The 27,890-nt window shown below is 43.3% G+C and overlaps 1 protein-coding gene across 2 annotated transcripts; it reads left to right on the forward strand.

Moving 5' to 3' along the window:
- On the forward strand, positions 1-27,890 carry RALB (RAS like proto-oncogene B). 2 transcript variants are annotated; one of them, XM_075609795.1, is made up of 5 exons: positions 1-152; positions 18,063-18,234; positions 19,731-19,939; positions 21,183-21,360; positions 21,855-27,890. In XM_075609795.1, exons 2-5 carry the CDS (start codon positions 18,121-18,123, stop codon positions 21,972-21,974), a joined length of 621 nt encoding a protein of 206 aa, XP_075465910.1. In that variant the 5' UTR covers positions 1-152; positions 18,063-18,120; the 3' UTR covers positions 21,975-27,890. The 2 variants fall into 2 exon arrangements, with proteins under 2 accessions (XP_075465910.1, XP_075465912.1); XM_075609797.1 differs by lacking the exon at positions 1-152 and adding an exon at positions 11,604-11,622.

Raw genomic sequence — 27,890 nt, forward strand, 5'->3', positions numbered from 1 at the left:
AGGCGCAGCGCGCGGGGGAGTTCTGTCCCCGTCGGTTACCCGTAGCTGTGAGGGGCGGTTACAGGAAGCGGGGAAACCGCCGCCGGAGGAGGAGGCCGTGTCCGGAGAGAGGGGACCGAGAGAGGGGCGGGGGAGAGGAGGGAGAGCCGGAGGTGAGGAGGCTACTGCAACCGTGACTGACACACAAACACACACACCCTGGTGTGTGTCTGTGTGTCTGTGTGTGTGGTGTGTCGTTGTGTGTGTGTGTGTGTGTGTGTGTGTGGTGTGTCTGTGTGTGTGGTGTGTCTGTGTGTGTGGTGTGTCTGTGTGTGTGTGGTGTCTGTGTGTGTGTGGTGTGTGTGTGTGGTGTCTGTGTGTGTGTGTGTGTGTGTGGTGTCTGTGTGTGTGTGGTGTCTGTGTGTGTGTGGTGTCTCTGTGTGTGTGTGGTGTCTCTCTGTGTGTGTGGTGTCTCTCTGTGTGTGTGTGTGGTGTGTCTCTCTGTGTGTGTGTGGTGTGTCTCTCTGTGTGTGTGTGTGTGGTGTGTCTCTCTCTGTGTGTGTGTGGTGTGTCTCTCTGTGTGTGTGTGTGGTGTGTCTCTCTGTGTGTGTGTGTGGTGTGTCTCTCTGTGTGTGTGTGTGGTGTGTCTCTCTGTGTGTGTGTGTGGTGTGTCTCTCTGTGTGTGTGTGTGGTGTGTCTCTCTGTGTGTGTGGTGTGTGTCTCTGTGTGTGGTGTCTCTGTGTGTGTGTGGTGTCTGTGTGTGTCTGTGTGTGTGTCTCTGTGTGTATGTGTGTGTATATATATATTTATTTATTTATTTTTTCCATACATGCACACACAGATATGGTATGACAGGGTGTGTGTGTGTATATATATATATATTTCAATGCACAGCCGGCACACCATTTGCAAGTAAATAAGTTTTGGTGCTTATCCCATAAAGCAATAACAGACCATACGCTACCGGTTGCAACACGACATCAAGGGACAGCACGCAGGTAAGTAAATCATACATTTTGTATATTTGATAGACACAAAAACCGACGTTTCGGTCCGTCGTTTATGTGTCTTCTATCAAATATAGAACATTTATGATTTACTTACCTGCGTGCTGTCCCTTGATGTCGTGTATACAGTATCGTATGGTTATATATATTTATATATATATATATATATACATATATATATACATATATATATATATACATATACTTTCACACACACACACGGTATGTGTTTGTGTATATATTTATTTATAAATTGCCGGTCATACTGTATCTGTATGTATATATTATCTGGGTACATAATATATATAACGTATGTATATCTTTATTTGTGTAGCGCCATTTATGTACATTGCGCTTCACAGCAGTAATAAACGTGACTTAATATAATGCATGGGTATGTATGAACAATACCATATGTGTGTGATATAAATATTTATATCTTCTGTATATAACCTGTTGTACTGTGTGTGTGTGTTAAATCATATTTATATACCCTGTCATACCATTTATGCATGTGTAAATATTATAAACACACACGTCATTCCACTTTTCTTTTTTTACCCACCCACTCTATGTACTGTTATGCCTGCTCAATTCAGCTTCTTGTGACTCCCAACTATCTACTCATCTAGGAACCAACCTGGTGACATGCACTTCTTTGCAGTCCTTGTATTGCTGCCGTCTTTGGCAAGGTTACCTGTTAATCTCTTAAAAGGGGTAACTACAGAATATTGTCGGAAGCAGCCGACCACACCACGATTGGCTGAACCCCCTTTCATGTCAGTGACGATGTACAATTGTCCGCTAAGAGATTGTATAGGCTTCGTCATCGACATTCACATTGTCCAGCTTCAAGCCAATGTACACCCAGTCCACTGCAGTGTTGTAATTCCACGAATTGACTCTTATCTTGTTATCTCTGTGTCCCCAGTTGAATTAATGTGAACACATGGTTATCAGCAGCACATGAATAAGCTCTTCTGTTTCCTTCCCCACCTTCCTTCCCTTTGTTGGTTAAAAACTAGAGCATGCATCTATTGCCAGAAAACTGTTACCTATGTCTAATTGTTCCTTTTGTACATTGTTGCTTCTTGTTTGGTGGCGGTTTTTGTGAAATAAGAACTTAAATGGTTGGTGATATTTTTAATAGTGGAATATCGAAATATAATTAAGGTTAAAATACATTCTTTGCTTTATTTAATAAATTTAGATTTTTTTTTTTTTGTGCGTGTGCTTCTTCCCTTTCGTGCTGTAGAATTGTGATGGTATTCTCTTGTATTTTTTTAAGTCTGTGGGGAATGTATAAAGTGGCTGCCATTTGTGCCAATTGGAACTAACGGAGTTCATGCACAACAGTCATCATATATTCATTAAAGTATGATGGCTATTATCACTAGTTACTGGCTTGTCAGGTCAGCAAGATCTAGTGTTAAACACAGACTATGGCCTGGATTAATCAGATTTCAATATTTTTAGAAACATTATTTATACTTGTATTATCTCCACTTTTTTTATCACCTACTCCAGGCTGGCACGAAACAGACCCGCACACCTCTAACAGGGGATCAGTCTGCTTTTATTATTATTTTAACAATATATTATTGAAGCAGGGGGTCTCCGGAGCTGAACAGCATTAATTTCAGCCTCTGGGACCCCCTGCTTCCCAATATACAGGCCTCAGTATGGGGTGCCGGTTTCTCCCTGCGTTGTTTTAATCTCCCACGTCACATGATCAGGACATTGAAACTTTGCAGAGAGGTCCGTGCCTTTGTCTGCATTTTACCGTTCTCGCAAACGATTAGACAAAATAAGGAAACTTACTATTCCACTAAGCGCCTTATTTAGGATCGTAGCAACATTGATGAATCAATATTTACTCTTTCGCTATTAACGCTCCCTAAAAAAAATTCTTACAATTCAAGAATATCACCACTTTATTGAACTTTGATGAAACCGTCCCTTAGATTGTAAGCTCTTCGTGCAGGGACTCCTTTGTCCTAATGTTATTTTTATATCTCAAGCTCGTCTTACCATTGTATACAACAAAAGACTAAAAAAGCCCAATGCTACATCCAACATGACAAAAATACACAGTGAAATACCTATAAATTCTCTTGAAAAAGGGTCATTTAGTTACACCCTTTGGCCAAAGCATTATAAGCCTGCAAGCCACATAAAGGCATGACCAGTGAGCAGGTCCTAACAATACCTTATTAAAATTCTCATTTACCTTTTATATTTGGAGGGAGAATTATCACATTGGATCTGTCCAAACCCAGTAATAAGGTATTGTTAGGACCTGCTAATGGTCATGCCTTGATGTGGCTTGCAGGCTTATAACGCTTTGGCCAAAGGGCTTAACTAAATTACCCCTTTTCAAGAGAATATATAGGTATTTCACTATGTATTTTCTGTCTTTTGTTGTATACATTTGGCCACGCCCAGTAGCACTCATATATATATATATCTAACACACACACACACACACACACACACACACACACACACACACACACACACACACACACACACACACACACACACACACACACCACTATTAAGGTTATGGTGGGTTAAAAAAAGTGACTAAAACCCTCCACAGTAAAGTAAATATTCCTGTATATTCATTTGCATGTCTTAGGCAGGTCTGCAACCCTGTCTTTCACCATTATCACCCAGCAAACAGCACTTCCACTGCAGCAAGGGATTCTGGGAAATGACATGCAAATGAGCACACAGTGCCACTTTTTATCTCATGCTCACATTACATGAGCAACCCTTAGGCTAAGGCCCCGGTCACGGCGCTCTAATGCGCGCCCGCGCTTTCGGCTGCGCGTTCCGGCGATTCCCCGGTCTGCAGCTCACTGCAGGAGCAGAGACCGGGGGGGGCGTGGCGGAGGAGTGACGGGGGCGCGGCCATGACGTCACCCGGCAGGTTCGCCCTCATTGGCTGAACCGCCGGGGGGCGTGCCTAGCCGCTCGACGCGAGTTCCTGCTCTCAATTCTATTGAGAGCAGGAGTAGCTCTCGCGCGAGCGCTGCGGCCCCCCCTCACAGTGGGCCCGGCGCCATTGCGGGGAGGGCTCTCGTGAGCGCAGCGTCCGCCACAGCGGACGCTGTAGCAGGCAGCTGGGGCAAGGCCTTAGTCAATGCATGCTGCTTTAAATGATGATGCAATGCACACTGATGATACCCATCAAGGTTGAAACATGTCTGTGAGTGGGTTAACTGACTTTGCATCTCCCAAGTCCTTGCTTAAAAGCTGTGTTTAAAGCAGCATGCATTGACTAAGGGTTGCTCATGTAATGTGAGCATGAGATAAAAAGTGGCACTGTGTGCTCATTTGCATGTCATTTCCCAGAATCCCTTGCTGCAGTGGAAGTGCTGTTTGCTGGGTGATAATGGTGAAAGACAGGGTTGCAGACCTGTCTAAGACATGCAAATGAATATACAGGAATATTTACAGTTGCTATATATATATATATATATATATATATATATATATATATATATATATATATATATATATATATATATATATATATATATATATATATATATATATATATATATATATATATATATATATATATACACACACACACACACACACACACACACACACACACACACACACACACACACACACACACACACACACACACACACCGTGTGTGTATGTGTATATATATATATATATATATATATATTGGTATGTTTTGTGGTTTCTTGTGCTTGCTGGGATTATGTTTGCTTAATCCCATTGTGTTATATTATTATGTCACGTGTATTACTGCTGTAAAGCGCTATATAAATCAAGACATACGTACATTAGTTCAATGAAAAATATACCAATATTAGAGATGTGTTGCAGAAAAGGATAGCATGTCTATACTAATTACGTAAATATATAACAACATTCCAACTGGTTTTGTTATGATTTGTTACTCATTCTTTTTATTTTTGTCCAGTTAATATAGCCTACCAAAACAGGTGTGATTTGTCAAAAGTGAAATCTCTTCTTATCTTTGTGTGTGTGTGTGTGTGTGTGTGTGTGTGTGCAAAAATCAACAGATTTTGTTAAAAGAATCACCCGTTGGTTTCAGAAACATTGGCAATCGACGTTGCTTTCTAAGGAAAATATTCCAGATTGGCAGTTTTTAGCAAAGTTTGGTATCTTTACACGGTTTTTTGCCAGCTGTGAATATCTAAACCTCTTCACAAATCTTTCGCTCCTTTTTACTCGGCAGGAATTGGTATATTGATGATAAAAGTAATTACGGGCTGGTAATGTATTCTCTCACTAATGCTGCATTAATAAGGGTCACAATAGTTTGTCATGTGTTATACCGATGAACCAGGAGGCCATGGATATGCAGCATGGAGGCCACTTAGTTGTGTTTATCATGAAGGGTGTTTCTGGTTTACATTTCCCCTGTATGATCAGTGACGTGTTGTATGTTCACGTTTGTGAAACCCACGCTGACCGTTGTGAAAGCTTTTGGGAAACCACCTCTCAGCTGAAAGTCAATTGTGAAGAAATTATAAAGGCTGTACCATCTCCATCATGGAGGAGAGACTATGTTCATGCTTTTAGTGTCCTGTTTCCTTACAGCTGTGTGTACTTCTAGTGCTTATAAAAGCCATTAAGAGTCCAGAGCAAAGATACATGTGTGATATGTGTAGAGTTTTAATGTGTTTATATATATATATATATATATATATATATACGTGTGTGTAAATATGCCACAGTTGGACAATAAAGACTTAAATGATCCTTGCCCTCGGATCTTAAAATCTATTATTAGTACATATCGCAGGCAGGCAAAGTGATTTACCAAGGGTTACGTGCAGCTGGCAATCTTTCCTGAACCAAAAGTGCCGTCACTGTGCACCCTTACTTGCTTTCTCCTTTCTGGGATTTGAGAAGAATACAGTTTCTTCCTCATGCTTAGTGTGTCTACAGCACTGAAGGTGTTAAATACATAGCACCATTATGTTAGTGTTCTCTTTTATTGCGTTACTTTCAAATTGGCTAATTGTGGGATCTGAGTATGAAGGCAAAGAAAAGTGTGAGACGGGAGGAGCGCCTTGCCATGGGGGAGCGCCTTGCCATGGGGGAGCGCCTTGCCATGGGGGAGCGCCTTGCCATGGGGGAGCGCCTTGCCATGGGGGAGCGCCTTGCCATGGGGGAGCGCCTTGCCATGGGGGAGCGCCTTGCCATGGGGGAGCGCCTTGCCATGGGGGAGCGCCTTGCCATGGAGGAGCGCCTTGCCATGGAGGAGCGCCTTGCCATGGGGGAGCGCCGTGCCATGGGGGAGCGCCTTGCCATGGGGGAGCGCCTTGCCATGGGGGAGCGCCTTGCCATGTAGTGTATTTATTGACTATAAAAAGGTAAAATAATGCAGTGACTTTTCTGGGATTATCCTGTCTGGGGTCTCCCGATAATCACCCATTTCCTGGCAGCCTCCACGTCAATCTCGGTCCCGTCTTTGCTTAGCTCAGTTTGACGTCACAGAGGGCGAGACCAGCAAAGCTCCCCCTCTGTCCCCCTCTCCCCCTCGCCCCCTCTCCCCCTCTCCCCCTCTCCCCCTCTCCCCTTCTCCCCCTCTCCCCCTCTCGTTTTTATGCGATTATACTCTAGTGGTTTTTGAAGATTCTCTTAATTTGAGTAGATGCCTCATTGAATTTAGTGACGAAAGAAATACAATTTTCTGGAGCTCTAACTTTCTTAGGTAACCTGTAGCAGTCGATAACGGTTCAGCACTGCGGCTCTATTAAACATTTCAGAAATAAGTTCTGGATCATAGTTCCCATCATGGAATCTTTTCTGGAGTATTTCCGATTGTTCAATAAAGTGGTGATTCCCTGGAGCAGTTACGGTGTATCCTTTGAAATTCGCTTTATGGAATGTTCCGAATTCATTTGGGATGATGGAAGATGCACGCTTCACGGTACCTATTACACCCACCATTTTTAGTGTGGATAGCTCCATCCTCCCAAGTGGAACAGTTCCACACAAATGAACTCTGCTTTCTGTCCGTTAACATTAGTTCTTCATTTCCACCCCAAATCATTATCATTAAGTAAACTGATTATATAAATGTCATCTATAAATCTTTTTCTTAGAATGATATTCCCAGGAAAGGTGGTGGTGTTCCATATGAATATCCTACCAGGAAATCAATTCACATATGCTGGGGCAAATTAGGTCCCCATCGCTGTTCCACATTTTCTTTCAAACCTAAAATAATTGCTACTCAGAAAAAAATCATTTTATGATAAAATCTTTGGGTCACAGGGAAGCGACAGTGATATCCTAAAAACAATTCAACTGCTTGTTGTTCCTGTTAGAATGTTCAGTACAGGTGTATAATATCTGAACATCACAAGACACCCTAATAAAGCCGGCTTTTCACTGCCCCTCCCTGGTTGTAATTGAGGGGTTGTATCCCTAAGATGGGATTTGAGTACAAGGACCATTGAGTGTAGGAAATGTATCGATGTACTGTATTTTGAGAGATTACTTTCAAGTGAATCTATTCCGGAGATATGGGACTGCCTGCTGGTGTTGTAGTGTCTCTGGGAATTTTGACCAGACGTGTCACTCCATTCTGAATGCATTATTTTACCTTTTGCTTTTATTCTAGATGCAATAAATATATTATACCAAACGTGGCAAACACCAGTCCTCAAGGGATACCAACATGTCAGGTTTTAAGGATATCCCTGCTTCAGCACAGGTGGCTCAATCAGTGGCTTAGGCTAGGGCTCCGCAAACGTTTCACTCTGCACCCTCCTGCCTACTCTCCCCCCCCCTCCCCTGGTCGTGCGGCGTCTTGACATCGCAATTTCGTGTCGCTGCGTTACCATGGTGACGCGTCGCTGGAAGCCACCGGAAGTTGGAGGCCTCGCGCGCGCTCCCCGGCAGTAAATTTAAATGCCTTGGGGAAGAGCGCGGGGCCTCGGTAACCGGGTGCGCACCCCAGTTTGCGCACCCCTGGCTTAGTCGATCTTTTCTCATTGTTTATCTTTCATTCTGATTTTTATTACTCTTCTTTACTTCACACTTTCACTCCTTATCCAAACCACTGGTTGTTAGATATATATTTTTATCTTTTTAAACATTTTCTTCAGTTTAATCTTCTTCTCTGTCTCCTCAGCAGCAGTGCCACCTGTTCTGCATCTGCTAGGGATAGTAGCTGTATGTGCGGCACTTACTTCATATAAATCTATCTACACCTGACTGATGTCAGTGATTATGGACTCTCGCACTTTCCTCTTGTAAATATAAATATACAGACCCGTCCCGGCTCAGTCACTATGCCCACCGACCTCAAGCCAGCAGCAATAACAAAGTTCTTTCTCACAGGATTTTAATGTTATCAAACAGTAAAGCAGGGTAGTAGGGATATACAACAAAAAGAAAAGTGCTGGAAGCGCTACTGCTTACAAACAGTATGTGCGGTGACCACTAGTGACTAAATATACTCACAAAGTGTACAGAGAACGTATACATGTAAGTAAGGCGGCCTGATAGCAAACTGACCGCGCGAGATCAGGGAAACATACATATAACACATACAAACCAGCGCCTCAAAAAGTCCAATAAATGCAAATATAAGGTAATATGAAACCTTATTACAGAAGTCCGATCTGGAACATCCGGATCCACGTGAATAATCCACGAAGACGTTTCCTCAGGACATGTGGGATTAAACACAAGTGACAATCGCAGTGTGTACTACGGCATACACAACAAACAACTAAGACAAGACTAACACACCAACAAACAATGAGCAATCAAAACACTGCTGAAATAAACAGTTGAGCTAATTTAGTAAAATATAGAAGAGACAATGTCTGTATAAAAATACATGCATTGCGCTGCTGGTCCGGTTTGCAAAAAACAGAATCCTACTCACAACAAGATAGGCGTTAAATCGGCACATCCAAACAGTGGCGGGTGACTCCCAATGTCTCCTCCGCTGCAGGGGGACGTCTGTGTAGGCGATTCGATGCCGTCTGTGCGCGCCGTGTACCGAACTCAGATGCTGGAGCAGGCATGGCGGGAGAATTTCACAGAGAGCTGCTGCAGTGCCTGAAAGGCTGCGCGCGCGTCTGTCACGATCAGCTGTAACCTGTGACCCTATGCGTTACTTTGATTGTTCATTGTTTGTTAGTGTTAGTCTTGCCCTGTCTGAGTTGTTTATGCAGCAGTACACACTGATTGGCCCTTGTGTTTAATTTTACGTGTCCTGAGGAAACGTCTTTGTGGATTATTCGATGTTCCAGATCGTATTTCTGTAATCAGGTTTTCGTATTACCTTATATTTGCATTTATTGGACTATTTTTGAGGCACCGGTTTGTATTTGTTATATGTAGGGTAGTAAGGCTGCTACTTAGTTATCAAAGGAATCCATTCTTTGCCAACTTAAACTTTATACTGTATGTTAACAAACTCTCATGTGAAACATACATTGGCATTAATAATGTGCTGTCCGTGTACGCAGCGCTGCACATAAGTCATCAGACGAGTCACTGCCCCGTAGAGCTTACAATCTAATGTTGCTGCCTGAGGCACAAGGAGATAGTGGCTTGCCCAAGGTCACAAGGACAGCTGCCTTCTTCAAAGTCCCTGACATTACTGCTGGGCTGTCCTTTCAGCCAGGCCGCGCTTATAGTGTTGGCGACGTCGCAGAAAAACAAATGTTTTGCCGTCGTCGCGTGCGCTTATAGTAGAAGCGGCGCGACGGCTTCGTCGCAATCGCTGGAAGTCAAGTTAATTTGATTTTTCCAGCGACCGCAGCGTGACATCACTGTCGCCGGCACTATAAGCGCGGCCTTAATTGCGCTGTTATTTTTCTCCCATTACTGCATTTCTCGTGCCCTTTCTCCCTCTTCTTTTCTTCACTGGTTTTTTTTCTTTTTCTTCCCTCCCTCCCCCCCTATCTCACCCCCCATCTCACCCCCCGACGCCCGGTCAGGCGGCCCTGTCCTGCAGCAGGGTTCTTCCTGCGTTTTTCTATCACTGACCTATTAACGTCAGCATGTCCCAAATTACAAACCTATTATGTTATCATTCCAATCATTTTATATTTAAAAATAATTCAATCATTGTCTTGGCACCAGGCCACGGGTATGTTAGTGGGAAGATTTCTCTCCCTAATTCAGTTACAACGCTCAGTGCCTAGACTGGCTCCGACATCCATGAAATAGGTTCTCAGTCAGCAGTGCGGCCGCTTCTATATCTATCACAGAGCAGAGAACTGCTGTAGGGTAAGCCCGATATATTTCCCATCAGTGGGGTTTGATAAGAGATTTGGCACCTTGACATAGACGTGTTGCTGTCGCCTGTAGCAGACAAAGGTTAAAGGTCACATTTCTCCGTAGTCGCCTTGCGTAGCATTTTGCTTTTGGAAAATATTGATGAGCTGTTCGTAGGAATTTAAAAACATCTGTTGATTTGTGAATATTACTAGACATTACTAGACATGTTTGATATGTTAATTCGTACAGTTATAGAGACAGTGGTTTATTTACTTGGGTCAGAGTCTGTATTAACAAAAAGTGTGTGATATAACAACATTTAATTTCGGTTATTGCTCTGATGTACGTTATTTACTTAAGGTTTTTTTTGTTTTTCACAGCACTTTTGTCCTTTTTTTGTTTTTCTTGCTTTGAAGGTGGCAAAACATGAAATCTTATGTTTTTTTGAAATAAATCAGTTCTGTAGTATTAGATAATAGTGACTTTTTTTGTTTGTTTTAAACTCTTAATGCCATTTTTAATTAGTTTTAAAGCATCCTTTGATTTATATAGCAGGCTTTAGCACATCTCCAAAGCAGTGCAAGATATTTGTAACACTTTCCTGTTTGTGTTCATTTTGTTGCCAATATTCCCAGCAGTTTGAGCTGCAAACTGTAACAATAGATCATGTTATCTTAGTAATATACGGATACATTGTAGCTGCTGTGTTACACTTAATGAAGCAGTGTTAGGCACACAATCAGGATTTTGACAGATTTATGAGAACCAAATGATTGCCAGTTTAGGTTAGAATGTAGAATTATACAGTCACATGCTTTCCAACTTTTTTCTTTACTTTTTATATTGCTGCTTTACTTTCTTTATTCATTATATTATAATATTATCAAGCTTTACTTTTTTTCTAATTATTACATTTACCCGTTAACCCCTTGGCTTTGGTTTTGGCAATAAACATGTTGTGCCCTCGGATAGCAGAAGGGTTAATTGTTGTTGCGCTGTTCTTTTAATCTGTCCACTTCATTTGTTTGGGGAAGTGGCGGCTTCTGAGTTTGTTGCTTTTTTCCATGACATTGTTCTGCTTTCCAATAACTCTGAAATAAGTAGCGTTCCCGTCACTGAAACACTGGCGTGTGACCGGTTCTGTGTGTTGGCGGCAGGGGTAGCTTTGTGCTTGGGCTCTAGTCTTTACTTTTGGAGGCCTAGGTTGATCCTCGGTACCATCTGCAACTAAAATATATAGATTATAAGATCAAACAGAAATGGATTTGCATTGTACTTTATAATATATATATTTTTGCTTTATTTTTCACCCCTTTTTTTGCATACACTATTACAGTTACCGGGGATCTCCATTTCTGGTGGTTAGGTAAGTGAACTTCTCTCAAACTGTATTAATCCTTGGTGAAGGTCATCGGATTTATAATTAAAGTCCGTCTTTACCTCCCGTTAGTCTTGACAAATTCCGAATGGGTTTATTTGTATTAACTTTATTGGCTAAAAAGCAGAATGGGGGGGGGGGGATCAGTCACAGAGCATGACCAGGTGAGGGATACATGTTACAGATGTACAATACAGAGATGCAATGTCTGATTATATGTACTTTGTATTAGGGTGTTTCATCTGCCCCATGTCTGCTTCCCTAACTAGCTTTGAGACATACGGTGGAATGGGTATTCATGGATGTTGTGGTGAAGCAAACAAAATGTTTAGAACCCGCTGACTTCATGCTGGCATCACGGCACATTCTGTGTTAAGTAGTTTATCTTCATTGAAGTCTGTGACCTGAAGTGGGAGGGGGCTCACTCAGGGGAAATGTGAGGAAGTACTTCACTGAAAGTGTGGTGGATGCATGGAACAGCTTCCCAACAAAGGTCTAACACAATAAGGGAATTCAGAGATGCTTGGGGTGGACACACATCGATCCTAAATATGAAATAAAAGATCAAATCAGGTCTAAAGTTTGGAAAATAGGCAAATGCTTCTTATCTGCGGTCCCATTGTATGTTTGTATGCGCGTTCCAGGTCAGTCGGTGTATAGGGCATGAATCTGTGGCTGAACTCCCAGTGAGTACACATCTGGCAGGATACAGCAAGAGGAAGTGTATCCTTTATACCCATGAGGCTGAAAACAATGAAAGGAAACTTCCTGTCGGTGAGACTCCTCCCTTAAGACATTAAACCATCTTTGGTTAGGTATCTGAAAGGGAACTTCTTTATTTACACCATGGCAATGGGTTGAAAAGTAGTCTCGCGTACCTTATAGGGTGTACATTTCAGATTTTGTAACAGCTTCTGTGTGTTTATAGATTTTATTAACAAAGGAGGGAGGGGGAGGAGGGGGTGTGATACCTTTTTATTGGACCAACACGTAGTTGATCTGTTACAAGCGTTCCTACCTCTCAGGGTCCTTCATCAGGTATGGCAGAAATACAGAAACACAATGTTACCTCTTTTACAAACGCTGAATATATCTTGTTGCATTGCTTGCTGAGAGGAAGTGGGAATAGAAGGTAGAAACAGGAAGCCTGGAGTGAAAATGAGCAGTAAGGACATAAAAGGCTTTTCTCTATTGAAATACATAGACGGCCTAGACAGTAAGGAGACCTGAGAGGGAGTGAAATGGGACAAGGCCGTGTAAACAGAGCCGCCGCCCCCCGGTGTTGGCGGCATTGCGAGCCCCCCCTTCACACCACCTTGTGAGCCACCTCCTATTCTTCCCCCCCCCCCCCCACCCAAAGTATTTCTCTCGCCCTTCTCCCCCTCTCTTCCTCACTCACTCTCCCCTCCCCACCTCCTTTTCCGCTGCCTCTCCTCACACATTTTTCCTCCCCCGCTCTCACTTAATTACCTTGCTCTCACTTAATCATGCTCCTCAGTCCCCCCTCCCTCACTCATTCCCCCCTGGCCACACACCCTACAATCCCACCACAATAATTACCCCTCTCCCCACAAAATACAATACTCTTTCTCTCCCCCTCCCCCCCCACACCACACACAATACAAAAGGCAGCATAGACCGTAAGGAGACGTGGGATGGGACAAAGACACTCTAAGCAGGGCCGCCAACAGATTCCCCTGGACTACACTTCTGACTAGGTCTCTTCGCACCCCCCCCTTAACTTGCGAGCCACCTCCTCTATCTCTTCACCCCCCAAATATTTATCTTGGTCTCCACCCCCCTCTCTTCCTCACTCTCCCTCCCTGCCGCTCTCACTCCCCCACCTCCCTCTTCTCAAACTCTTCTCCCCCCCCTCCCCTCGGCTATCACTTCTTTACTCCACTCTCACTCAATACTGCTCACGCAATCCCCCCCCCTCTCCTCACACTCAGTCCTCCCCTGGCCTCACCCCCACACACACACCCCCCACCCCCACATGCACGCCTCCCCCCACACACAAAATATAATATCCCCCTCCCACCGGTCAAAATACAATATGCCCCCCCACACACAAAATACAATATGCCCCCCCACACACAAAATACAATATGCCCCCCCACACACAAAATACAATATGCCCCCCCACACACAAAATACAATATGACCCCCCACACACAAAATACAATATCCCCTGTCTATATACATATACACACGCATATATACATTGCATATATACATACACACACACATTACATACGCACTTGCATAGAGAGAGAGATCTCCATAATATCTACTATATTATCTATACTATATCTCTCATCTCCAACACACACACACACACACACACACACTCCTTGATAGCATTTCACATTTAAGATGGCTGCCTCCTGAGGATAGAGGACAGCTCGTTTGTTTCATGTAATGCCCTAAACCTTGTTTGATCTTTCGCTCTCTCACTTATTGACAGAATCCCAATTTCAAAGCATTTTTTCATTCCTGTTAGTGTAGTTGCCTCTGCTGGGTGGCGGCTCTGTGCACTTGCTACTCTTGTTTTTGCCCCCTCACTTTTTTTTTATTCTGCGACTGCTTTGTTTTTTTGCCCAGTGTGAAAACGGCGATATCTTGATGCCTATGTGCAAAACCAATTCCAGCTGAAACCACACTACGTTTCACCTTCCGTGTGAGGTTAATTTCATGGTCAGTAGTGTTGGGTTTCATACCATCTTCCTGGCTAAATCCCCAGCCTTGAGTCTGCCCGTGGCATCAAAGGATGTCCTGGTTATACATCTCTCCTGCTCCCTCATCGCGTTTACACCCCATTCCCACAATACTTGGCAATGGATGTGTATGAAAATAAGAGCAATATATTGGAAATGCACAGAAAGGTAACCATATGGTGTATTGCATGTCTTTATTTATATAGCGCCATTAATGTACATAGCGCCTCACAGTAGTAATACACGTGGTAATCAAATAAATAACAAATAATATAATATAAATAACAAGTCATGGGAATAAGTGCTTCAGACAAACGTAACATTTAGGAAGAGGAGTCCCTGCTCCGAGGAGCTTACAATCTAATTGGTGTCTTAACGTTGAACAGTGTTTGGGCTACCCAGTAAATGAAAGCACTCAACCACTCATTGCTGCCACAGGGGCAAGGAATACATTGCAAACTAAATTCCCAGTGGCCCCTGGTGTTAGCAGTACTTTTACTAGGACTCAGAATCATCATTTTTTTGGACCTTCCTTCTGTGTTTTCTTTAAAAATAAATCCTGATCTCTAAAATTAAAATAAAAGCCCTAGTGATTTGGGGAGCTCCTCAACACCATCACACTCCTTTCCAGGAGCAAGTGTTCTCACCGCTCCGATAGTCGGGAACGCTTTGGTCCTGTTTATCAGCATGTGGGTTTTGGGAAAGACGAAATGACACTCAACGGTCTACAATAAGGCTCCCCGTATATCCCTTAATATCCCTTACTATATATAAAACTAAAGTGTGGTGCAAATACAAAAAGAGAGTTGTAATGTGAACACCAAAATAAATCGTCCTTTATCGCAAGCGCAACATAAAGCAGCAGTGAGTATAACTACAAGCCTCTAGGGCACGGGTGGCCAACTTCATTCCTCTAGGGGGATATTCCTGCTTCAGTACAGGTGGCTCAATCAGTGGCGCAGGGATATCCTGAAAGCCTGACCTGTTGGTGGCCCTTGAGGACTGGAGTTGGCTGCAGCAGAAGGTGGGTGCTGGGAGAACTTCCTTCCTGGTGTCCTTGCTGGAATTTGGTCTCCCACGTCCGGGTTGGGAATTTTATGCTGCGCTAAAAATAGAATTGGGACAGTTCCTATTGGGGTAAACATGGCGGCCCTGCCGGCAGTATTGGGAGAGAGAAACCTCGAGGCCGGCAACTGAAACGCGGTGAGATTCTGAGTAGATCATTCTTAACCTCTACATTGCGTTGCAGGTCTCAGACACGACGGGGTTAATATTTATACATAAATAGCTGCACTCGGGTGAAAGCAATGTTTCTGTGTTAGAGAGGTTACTCGTGTTATAAAGGGGGCCTGCAATGCAAAGGGACACAAGGTAATCTAATACCTGCAGTGTCACCTAAAGGGTCTACTCATGTTCTTGGGCAACCCAAGAATCAAAATGACCAAGATATGTATTGCCTGATTTACATGGCCCCACCGATGGATTTCTAGCGTCTAAAAATTATTTGAAGTGGTGATATTTTGAATGATCCACCCAGCAGTGGAAGGGTTAATCCCGTGTAGATCTTAATCTTGGAGACCAGAATGGTGGCCCATAAATCTATTCCTTGTGCTGTTTGTTATTTTAAAGCTGTAGGTGGCATGTACATCAGGGAGCAGCTTATAGATAATCGCTTCCAACTTCTGCGTAGCTCACAACTTCACATAATCTGCTTTCGGTCTGACTTCATCAGGTATGACATCACTTATTGTCCAATAAAGTGTGTGTGTGTGTGTGTGTGTGTGTGTGTGTGTGTGTGTGTGTGTTTACCTCAGTGTTACTTTCATATCGTTCTTGTTCATGAATTACATTTGATCTGATGGAAGGCGGCTGGAACTTGTATATTCGCCAGCTCTGTACTGTGCCACCTGCTGTAGCTCGGGCACCATTTACCTCTCTGCAATGCTGTGTTTATCCCCCTGGCAGCAAAGTGGTTAATGTTCTGATTGAAAGTAGCCGTGTGGTAATGGGTCTTTAACCAGGTCTTTCTCCTTCATAGACGGTGCTAACACCAGCACTGTATGATTGTGACGGTTTCCTTTTCATCGGTCATTTTGTAAGCGCTTTGGTACAGGAAGCCAATCCCGGGAGCAAAGGATATATAGATATATATATCTAATATAACAATGAAAAGAAAAAGAAAAGCGTCCCAACTCAGCACTCAAGTATACTCAGAACAAATATCAAAGAAAATTATGATTTAACAGCACAAATAATCAAACATAAAATACAAAAAATATTAAAACAAACCCTGACATCCTCCTGTGATAGAATATGTATCAGACAGGGGAAATCCCCTATGAAGATACTGATGGACCCCTAATACCCAAGGCAAGGGAAAAAAGTCTATAAGCACAAAATATATGTAGAACAAGGGGTTAACAATAACCCCTTGAACCTACAAGGCCAGCCTCACCCCTAGTAAATATAAAACCACACAGCAAGCATAGATAACACATGCACCAAATTGCCTAATACATGCTGATGTCAAATACATATATTATATACATACACCGTAAATGCAGTTGGTATAATCAAGACAAACCAGGCATAATATTTTCATAATTGTTTATAACAATGTTAACAGTTTTTTACATGATCTATGTTGTTTAAGGTTGTTAAACATAGCCTCCGTTCCCTTCCGAACGATGTTCGGCGAGTGGCTGACTGACTGGGTGCTTTCTTTACCAATCGGATTCGTCATTGCCGGTTTCGTGCCAACACAACCTTGCGTCACTGTTTGTTGGGGGCGGAAGCTAGGTTATATTAGCCAGGGATTAGGGAAACGCGAACACACACTTTGACAAACGCTATGTGCGAAACGCGTCAGAGTACTCATACCTGTGCTCCACGGTGTCTACCATGTTAATAAAGGTATTTTTATAGATATTTTTGGTGTATAGCCCCAATGTGTGCTGCAGCTATGCTCCGTTTTTCCCGTTGTGGAACTTCTCATACTCCGCATTAACGTACGCAATGGGTCAAGAGCATGTATGTAAAGCGAAGATGTACTTAAAGTGAAGCACTACCTTTTTTCCACTTATCGATCCTAGTACTGTAATCGTCCTATACGTGCATAACTGATGTAAATAACACATGTGTAACAGGCTCTATAGCCTCCCCGCTTGCGCACAGCTTCGGTACAGGTAGGAGCCGGTATTGCTGTTCAGAACGTGCTGACAGGTGCATGCGTGAGCTGCCGTTTGCCTATTGGGCGATTATGTACTTACTTGTGAGTGTTCTTAAAGTGAGTGTCCTTAAACCGGGGTATGCCTGTATATTTTAGTCACTAACTACTTCACAATTGGTGCACAGGTTTTTCTTTTATATTTCACCTCGGAAGGGGATGCCAGTATCTCTGCTCGGTGTAAATGGCCTGTGGGCCAATAGGAAGCTGCAAGGGATGACATCACTGCTCGTTATTAGCCCGCGGGGCTTTGAAACCGCCATTATGTTAGCCCCAACTAGCCTAGCCAGAGCTGTTACCAGCACTCCCTACGGAGGCAAGAATCTCGGGAAGCCAGGGGTTCCCCCGGAGTTTAAATTAACACGACTCCGCTCCGGAGACCCCCTGCTTCCATCCTATTTTTAAATAAAGGGTCACCAGGAGTGCGGCTTTAAGACACAGACTCCATCAGGGCACTAATATTTCCCTCTGTGTCTCTCTTCCAGCTGCTGGGACTCGCGGGCTGGTGTTCTCGGAACGTGTCGGCGGTAGGACGGCAGAGTCATGGCTGCTAACAAGAATAAGAACCAGAGTTCTCTGGTGCTACACAAGGTTATCATGGTGGGAAGTGGTGGCGTGGGCAAGTCAGCACTCACTCTGCAATTCATGTACGATGAGGTAAGTGTCTGCATGCAGTGAGTGATGTAAGTGGGTGTCAGGCTTCTCTTGCAATGTAAGTAGCGGGTTTCATCTTCCATTGCCTTTGTGATACAATGCGTGGCTTGTCCCCTCTGGTAATGTTAACATGCCGCCCTCGTAGGGTTAGGATCTCACCAGTTTAAAAATAGATGACTGTTGCTTAAAAAATGTAGACGTGTAAATATTTTCAAACTGACTTAGAAAGTTTGAAAACGTTTTCCATTCATTGTTGTGTTTTTTTAAAACGGATTGTAATCAGAAGGCTGGCTGTCATCTCGTCTGCCTCACCCGGGGGTGACGTGTTCTGAGCTATTTTATCCTCCGTGCTACAAGGTTATTTTAAACAGGAAGAGATAGAGGCAGAAATAAGGGCAAGGTAAACACCAATAGATGTGTGGGAGAAGGGGGTTCCCCCAAATCAGAATATTTTAGGGTCCTCATCGCTGGGTTGTATCGCTGCCACGCTAATGTCCCACCTAGGACCAACGTGAGCTAATGGCGGTGGCATGTCCTGTAGGTTAAGCGTATGTGACTTGTACAAATCAAGCCTTTTTTTTTAGCCTTTTAATGTTTCCATTTCAACCAAATACTTTCGGGCGTTTTTTTCAGCCAATCGCTTTTGTAATAACACTGTTTGCAAACTGCTTATACACAGAGAGCTTGTTCCTCTGGAGTCTTTCTCTTTTAATGATGCGGTTTTTACTAAAGGTGGCAGCATTGTGTGTTTTAAAGGGACGAAGGGAAAAGAGCAAGAATTGCCAGAAAAGAGAGAGGGCGTGTTATTTTTGCACAAGAAACGAAGTAGTGAGAACGTAATTTTCGAGGGAACTTAGTCTCTTTATAGAAGAATTGATTAAGGTGTTTTTTTAACCTTTTACATGGAATTGCTTGTTTATGTCAGTTTGAAACTTTAGTTGTATAGTCAGAATAAATGTAGATTTTTTCAGCGCTACCATAGTACAAAAAACAGGCCCATTGGTATGCAAATCAAAGACGCTGAAATTGTTCATTAAAAGCAAAAATAACAAGATATCTACAAGTGCATAAACACCACAATATCAGCATAGACCATAGATCATGTATTGAAAGAGAAACCAGTATTAACTGGCAAGAAGGGGGGCAATGTTTCAGGCCATTGAGGAGGTGAGGGACCATTTTGGGGTGGCTTAAGAATAGAGGTGTCTCTTTTAGTACCTAGTTATATAGTGGATTGTGGTCCAAGCTCAAGTGCCAATATCAAGCCAGGAGATCAATACCTATGCAAGTTGCCTTGGTTCTAATTCGAGCCAGGTTAATTACGTGCTACTAGAGACATCTTGAAAACCTGAACTTTGCCTGGACTCTTGTGGTTCATCATGAGCTTTGGAATATCTTTGTAATGATAGCATGACAGACTGCACCTGTATGAATGCCGAATTCCAGGTCTCAGAGAGCTGTCTCCCTCCATGAGTCTCTCTCTGTGCCCCTTCCAACAGTTCGTAGAAGACTATGAACCCACCAAGGCCGACAGTTACAGGAAGAAAGTGGTGCTGGACGGGGAAGAGGTGCAGATAGACATCCTGGACACGGCGGGGCAAGAGGACTACGCAGCCATCCGGGACAACTATTTCCGCAGTGGAGAGGGCTTCCTTCTGGTGTTCTCCATAACGGAGCACGAGTCCTTTACAGCGACAGCTGAGTTCAGGTACTGGCTGCGAGAGACTGCTTTCCAAGTGCTCCAGCATCTTGGGGTTATCTGCAAACCTGTGATCTGAGAGAGCAGGACTTGCGATGCATAAAATGGGATGTGTACAGGGGGAACTGAGCATCACAAGCCTAAACTTTCACACTTCATAGTAATGCCTTCATTGCTAGAGGGGCTGAGATGCATGCAGGGGTTAAAGAAATATATATTTTTAAAAAAAAACATTTTATTTTTGTAAATAGACAATAAACACTTTGAAGAATGGTGTCTATAAAGAGCTGGGATTGCTTGTTCCCTAGGAATGTGAACAGTACCAGTGCAGTGTTAAGTCTCTGGCAGGAGAGGATTAAAAGCTTGATGTTCACCTACTACAAGTTTGAGACGCGTATTTTGTACACTTGTCGGAAAATGTGTGTTTCAAAGGCCTAAAGCGAAATCTCTAGGAAAATAAATGGAACCTGTAGCTGCCCTGTGTGACTGTACCAGCATTGTGCAGAGATGCATCTACCCGGTCATAGCTCGCTGGTTTCATTCTTAGCTGCGTTTGAGTGCGTATGGCCTGTTCAGACATGTACAGACAGGACTGTGTGCAGGGGACGTGATGCAGAGGAATATTGCTGCTGCATCTCGGGTGAATCCCGCACGGACCCGCATACAAGTTGTGACTTGGAGTATTTCTGAATGTCACGTGCCATTGTGGCTTTTATACGCGTATTAACTCTCTGCCTGCCAGCAGCCTAACGGAAATCCGCCGCTAAACTTTATATATGTATGTATGTCAAGGGGCATTTTGAGAAAAAAATGTTTATGCCCCTGAAGATATTTCTGCTTTGTAAAATGATACCGAGTATCAAACTGTAATTTGTTACTTGATCACAGAGAAAATAAAGTTGCCAAAGTCTGCAGAGCCCCACGCTGGCTTTACTTTGTCTTTGTGCACCGTCTGCGTCCGCACTCCTATAATCCCCATTAATGGGAGAGTTCCCCATTTGTAGTATTGTGAAAGGCCCAGGAATGTTATTTTAATCTTAATGCAGAACTTGGTTCACCTGCTTGGTAGTATGTAACTATGTGACTATCTGCTTGGTAGTGGTAATACTCCTCTTGCGTTACTATGTATTGCTGCCTTTTGATTTCCATTGAAGCTGTGTTACTGTCAGTATTCTTGGTAATACTGAGATCTCTGTCTCTCCTATAAGGCTGTGATGTGAATGCAGTAATGGGACTGTGTCTTTTCTCTCAGGGAGCAGATCCTCCGTGTAAAGGCAGAAGAAGATAAAATTCCTCTACTTGTCGTGGGCAATAAGTCTGATTTGGAGGACAGGAGACAGGTCCCGGTAGATGAGGCCAGGGGCAAGGCAGAGGAGTGGGGTGTGCAGTACGTGGAAACGTCGGCCAAAACCAGAGCAAATGTGGACAAGGTGAGTGCTTTTACCTGGACGTGGCAGAGGGAAAGCCAAAATTGTCTGTCTCAAAAGAAGTCAGGCTGAAAGCAGAAGATGGTGTAAGGCAGGGGTTCTCCACTCGTCAAGGGCCACCAACAGGCCAGGTTTTCAGGATATCCCTGCTTCAGCACAGGTGGCTCAATCAGTCACTCAGTCGAAGACTGAACCACCTGTGCTGAAACAGGGATATCCTGAAAACCTTGCCTTTTGGGGGGTCTTGAGGACTGGAGTTGAGAACCCCTGGGGTAAGGGAAGCAAAATGTTGGACACTCTTGTGTATGTGTGTGTGTGTGTGTGTGTTCCTGCTTCTTTGACTCTTCCACATAGTGCCGATTAGTACGTTGGCAGCCGCACCCGCTCCGGTCTCTGCATTATTTTCTGCCCTGACTCCTTTACTACATATATTTTTTCGTTATGTGCGAGTCCTCACCTTTAACAGCTGCAGATCACAAAACCCCGTTTTATTTCAGGTGTTTTTTGACCTAATGAGAGAAGTCCGAACAAAGAAAATGTCAGAAAACAAGGACAAAAATGGCAAGAAAAGTGGCAAAAGCAAGAAGAGCTTTAAACAACGATGCTGTTTGCTGTGATGAGACTGCGGTGCTCGTCTGCGACGCGTTGCCGTAAGCCAGATCCCTGTTAAAAAGTCAATACTCTGTTTTTGCAGCAATGCAACATTTAGTATTTAAAGCTCAGTTAGTTGTATCCCTAACTGATCTGTTTTTCTTTTCTTAACCTTTGGAATCATTATTACGAACAAAAACACATTTTAATAATAAAACCTAAACATTTCATATTGGGATTTAAAGTTTGTCTTAGCCCTTTCAATGCCAGAGATTTTTAATACACTGTGCGGTGCAGGTGTCCTCTGGCACTGGAAAGGGTTAACATTAATCTTGTGTTATATAAACAAATACTAAGTACCACTTAACACCTTCAACCAGCCAAAAGTGTTCTTGTTTAGACCACAGAAACCCTAAAAACATAGTAACTCTCTAATAAAAACTGCTGTCCTGCACAGCCTGCCCTTCACATCCTCAACTCTTCCCTAACACTATGTAAGAGTGTGTGTGAAGCGCGTTGGGGGCTGACACAAATACAACCAACACATATTGACAATCCTGCAGGGTTTGGAAGTTTATGGAGATACAGAGCAACATTATACAGGGCACCATGTTCATGCAGGACAAGGAGGGTTAAAAATGAACCCCTCCATGGGCAACACGGATCCAGGAATTACAACGATAATTGTACATTAAATGTTGGATTATGTAGAAGTTTATTTTATAGGAGCTGCATCCAGTTCCCAGTGGTGGTTTTCCACTTCGAGCTCAGTGGGAGTAATCTCTTTTTGGGCGTTTTGAGATCTGTAGGGTACTACAGACCTGGAGCGAGTATTCCCCAAAGATTCCATGATTCCACATGGTTCTAAGATGCCCAATGAAGATACTTATTTATATACCTACTAAATGCATTCACTTAAGTGTGCAACACCAGGTCTTATTTGTGGAACATGACATCATTTGGCATGCTAAAGATAAATGTGAGAGCAGCCGATCAAGACGGTCTCCGTAGGTCAGCCTGGGAGAGAGAGCGCAATGCCAAGTCTCTAGTTCAAATGGAAAAAAAATAAGGCTAAAGTGATCAATAAATAGCATTTACAAAACTGTTGACCACATTCTCTTCGCGGTCATGAAGTCGCTACAGATCTTTGTGATCGCAGTAACAAGGGGACAAGACTTTCCAGGCATTGAAGTCATTACCCGTGCTTCAGGATGAGAAGAATTTTGCAGACAGTGTCTCATCGGCAGCAGTTACAGAGCTGTGACATAACGTTTGTCGGGAAATGGGTTTTCCCTATTTTTCCTGCGCTTGTTTTTCTGCATAAAAGGAAATCTTGCATTTGTTGAGACATGGCTATTACAAAACCAGCACCATGGGTAAAGGAGGGTTTTATTCCAGATGGGCACAGACCTCTTTTTACGTTTCAATTACCGGATTGCAAAGCCCTATTGCCAAATTGCTTCCTTATAGGCCAGCTACCTTCTTCATTCATTACCATATTCTCGCACTGTTTGGTTTCTTTCATTGGTAGAACATTCTTAATGTTCTCTATATATTCTGTATGTTCTGCAATCTTAAAACTGTTCAACATTTGGGAAGGCGGTCCCTGTGCGTTCACGCTGTGCTGCTATTTTCTACCTTGGTTGGGACAAAATAAAGCATTGGTTGAAGAAACATATTTGTTAGGATAATACAACGACAAGTCTGCTTATTTGCTCATTCAATTAGCAACCCCTCTACTCGCCATAATCTGCCTCATAATAGTAACAGGGGCTATGGTGGTATAATTTGTCTCCTAGGGAAATAAAAATGGCGCTGCCATCGACACACACGTTAAAAGGAGGTAGCCATGGTAACAGCTGCTGCCAGCGAAATAATTAACGGGTAAAAACAAACGTTTAAAAAAGAAAAATTAAATAAAAAGCAAGAAATATATCGGCACAATATAGACCGTTTACCCTATTACTTCATTATTAAAGGTGACCTTTTTCTGTCCCGAGGAGCCGGCTTCGTACGTCAACGCGCTGTCCCATCTGGCAGCTAGGGGGTTAATAAAATGCAAGTCACGGCAGGTTTATGAATTGATTCACATTTGGAAACCGTGCAGTCTCTCTCACTAGCAGTGAGTTTGTTCACTTGGTGCTGGAGTCGCTGTGTAGCATTAACTCGCCGTCCGGACATAGCATTCTGAGAAGTACGTGGTATAGATAAGTAATGTTATTACACTTCTACAGGGGTGGGCAACGCCAGGCCTCAAGGGCCACCAACAGGTCAGGTTTTCAGGATATCCCTGCTTCATCACAGGTGGCTCAGTCAAAGACTGAGCCACTAATCGAGCCACCTGTGCTGAAGCAGGGATATTCTGAAAACCTAACCGGTGGTGGCTGCGATCACGCGTGAGAAAGCCGATTACTCACTGCTCATTGTTCGTACTTGAATGTTTTAGCGACGGGCTAATCATCACTAGCTTTGAAGGCGTTCTATTCCCGAGCTCACATTAAGCGTAGGTACGTGGCTGTTGAGAGATCGGTTTAAATAAATGAAACTAAAATTCTCTTTCTTTTAAAGCCTAATACATTTTTTTCTGTTCAGAGAAGATGTGCCCTATTGCCAAATTGCTTCTGTATTTTTCTAATGGGGTTTCAATAAATAAATAACCGCACAGGGTGTGTTATTCTGAGCCTGCAGTAGGACTCCTCCATAGTCTCTGATTGTAATTATATCCACTGTGTTATAAGTATCCCCTCCCGTATCTGCCTGTCTGACCTGCTGATACAGACACACAGGCCATTGCTGCAGGAGGTCAGTATTGTGTTGTATCCTCCATCCAGTAACACCAGGAATCTTCATTGTATTATATTTACCGACCCCTCAACACCGCATGTAAACCTAATACGCCACATTTACAAAATGAGCAATTCATGTGCACGCCCCCATTTACTTTACCATTGCAAGCCTTGTTATCCAGCACGGCTTAAAGGTGTATCGTTCTGTCTGCAATGACTTGTTTTTAAGCGTAGGTGGGAAGGCTGGTGTTCAGAGCAGAACCGCGGTCCTCAGATATTTACCACAGAAGGTGCTCCTGGTACCACCCCCTGCTGGGGAAACAAAATGGAAGTTGAAGTCTATCGCGGCACATGGGACCGATAGGAAGCAGCGACGCCATCCATCCTGGCTTCTTATTGGCCCATGTGCTGCGGGAGATTTAAGAACCAGGAAGTACAGGCAGCAGCTACAGAGGTAAGTATGGGGAACCATGACGTCCCCATGGCTGAAATGAGCGCGGTTCGTCTCTGGAGACCCCCTGCTTCGCACCTACGCCTGCCTTCCCCATGACCCGTTCCTTTTAATCAGGTGTTTAGTTTCAAGCATTAACCCCGTCACGACCGAAGGGGTCGGCAGCACGTTACTGTGCATGTAACTTCATATGTGCATCGCACCAGGACCCCTCGATAAGGAACATTTTAATGAGGCATGCAGCTGGCGTGGGTTCTGTACATATAGTGAGCAGGTCCTTCGATGCTTAAAAGTGCCAAGCGGCTTCAAACATAGTCCAGGTGTGGGAAACACAGAAAAATATGTATTTTAAATTGAAATCAACATGGCTGTTAATACTTAATGCAAAAAATAAATAAAAAATCAACAAAAACTTCACACACACGTGCTGAAAATGGCAGAACCGGAAGTACTAACATCAGATCTCACATAAATAAACCCGTTTTATTTTCCAAGGCTCCTTTTGACACTGAGGTTTGTAAGATCCAGAAATTCACAGCAGCAACATCCTTCTGTGCGACAGTCCTGAAAAGTCTGCACGGGTCGCTTCTAATTAGGGAGCTCAATGCCAGTCCTCCGGGGCCACCAACAGGCCAGGTATTAAGGATATTCTGGCTGCAGAACAGGGCTACATCTAAATGACTGAGCCTCTGATTGGGCCCCCTGTGCTGAAGCAGGGATATCCTTAAAACCTGGCGTGTTGGTGGCCCTCGAGACTGGAGTTGTGCACCCCTGGGGTTATGACTTTCAGTACTTTGAATTATTGTGTGGCTTCTGGTAGCACATATTTCTGTCAGTAGAAACTCCTACACGTGATTGTATTCATAATGAAGAATGTAGGACTGACAGTCTATCCATTTGTTATTGAAATTGGATAAATATATATTACTTGTGACTTAAAATAGCATTCCTTGTTATAAATTAAATATTTTCTTCATGCTGCAATATATATAATAAGTGTGTAGCATCCAAAGGTTCATTGTTAAGAAAATATCAGGGTAACCCGCTTGGAGTTCTTCCGTGTGCATGCTGTGCCATCTGTCTATAATAGTTTATATTCTAATTTCAGTTAGAGGATATTCGATTTGGGCAATTGTTGGGGTAATTCAATACTACTTTTGCATCTGTGCTCCCCAAGCAGGGGAATAGGAAGTCTGTAGGTATACTCTGTATAGATGTATGTTGCAGCATGCTTATTTTAAAGCAGGGGTGGGCAACTCCAGTCTTCAAGGGCCACCAACAAGTCAGGTTTTCAGGAAATCCCTGCTTCAGCACAGTTGGTTCAGTCTTCGACTGGAGGACTGGAGTTGCCCACTCCTGTTTTAAAAGGTTACTCCATAAACGTGGAATGCTGCTTTGAGGAGCAATTTGATGAGCAAATCTTTCAATTCATTATCTTGTTGGCCAAATCGTAACGGGGGTGGCACGAAGCGTTTCCTTGATAAATTACACTTTTATTTTGTGTAATACAGGTATACTCACCTGACGTTTTATAAAGGTGAGATCCATCTGGCAAACGTATGTTTGTTTTTTTAAAGGACCTCCTTATTACCATATTATTAATTCTCTTACTATTGGGGTACAGGGACTGTTGCAGGAATTCCTGGAGTACGGCAGCACCAGTATTTCTTTTGAGCTGTATGATTGATACAATCTCACTAGGTGTTCTCGCTTGTCAGACCGATGCCAGAATACCCAGGCACTCCGCGCGGTGATGGACTGGCATCGCAACCACATAGAACAGGTACACAGAATGCGTTACTTCTGACTTCATGGTTTGCAGGTAAAATAAATTTGCAGTTTCAGGCAAGAACCGTCTTTTATGAAACCACAACCATGTTAGCGGAGCTCAGAAATGGCCAACTTCAAGGACCACCAACAGGTCAGGTTTTAAGGATATCCCTGCTTCAGCACAAGTGGCTCAGTCGAAAACGGGACAGGTCTTCAGCACAGGGGGCTCAATCAGTGGCTCAGTCTTTGACTGAGCCACTGATTGAGCCCCCTGTGCTGAAGCAGTGATATCCTTAAAACCTGACCTGTTGGTGGCCAGGACTGCAGTTGGCCCTCCCTGGCTTGGCTAGTAAAACTTTAGTATAAAGGGAATCTGGCTTAATTGTGCTGCACTTTATTCTAGTTCAGTGTTAAACTACGTTGTGCCATTACTCGGAGATGTATCAAATAAATGTTGGTACCGAACTTGAATTTTTACCATAGGGGTTATCGGCACATGGAAATGGTTTAACAAGGGGGAATCTAAAGAGATTATTTTAATAGGTATCTAACCAGTAACAAACTGTAGTTTTCAAAGCAGAAACAGAAGTACAAGGGAGTGATACTCTGCAGCACACAGTAATATCCCACGTTCCCACTGCTTTGTGTGCAGCGGGGGAAAGTGTTGGGGTTACTCCCTGGGGATATTTTCCTGATGAAAATGTTGCCTTCTCCCCATGTTCCTGTGTAAAACCTCCTGCCCTTCTGACATGGACTGAATGGCTGTTTAAATTATGGATCTTCTCCATCATATGAAACGTGTGGGAGGAGGGAGATTTTTTTTAAATGTTTATAAAAATAAGTATTTAGCCATTTATGTTCATTTTTTTTCATGCTAAACGCACTGATTTGTATTTCTACTGTATAATAAAAATAAATTGGTACCTTTTACATTC

The sequence above is a fragment of the Ascaphus truei genome, chromosome 7 (assembly GCF_040206685.1).
Source record: "Ascaphus truei isolate aAscTru1 chromosome 7, aAscTru1.hap1, whole genome shotgun sequence".
NCBI classification, from domain to species: Eukaryota; Metazoa; Chordata; class Amphibia; order Anura; family Ascaphidae; genus Ascaphus; species Ascaphus truei.

Excerpts from the sequence above, each read along its gene's own strand:
- RALB (XM_075609795.1), top strand. The coding sequence starts at position 18,121 with ATGGCTGCTAACAAGAATAAGAACCAGAGTTCTCTGGTGCTACACAAG. Across the intron at positions 19,940-21,182 it reads ACAGCGACAGCTGAGTTCAG|GGAGCAGATCCTCCGTGTAA; the intron begins GTACTGGCTGCG and ends CTTTTCTCTCAG. Across the intron at positions 21,361-21,854 it reads CCAGAGCAAATGTGGACAAG|GTGTTTTTTGACCTAATGAG; the intron begins GTGAGTGCTTTT and ends GTTTTATTTCAG.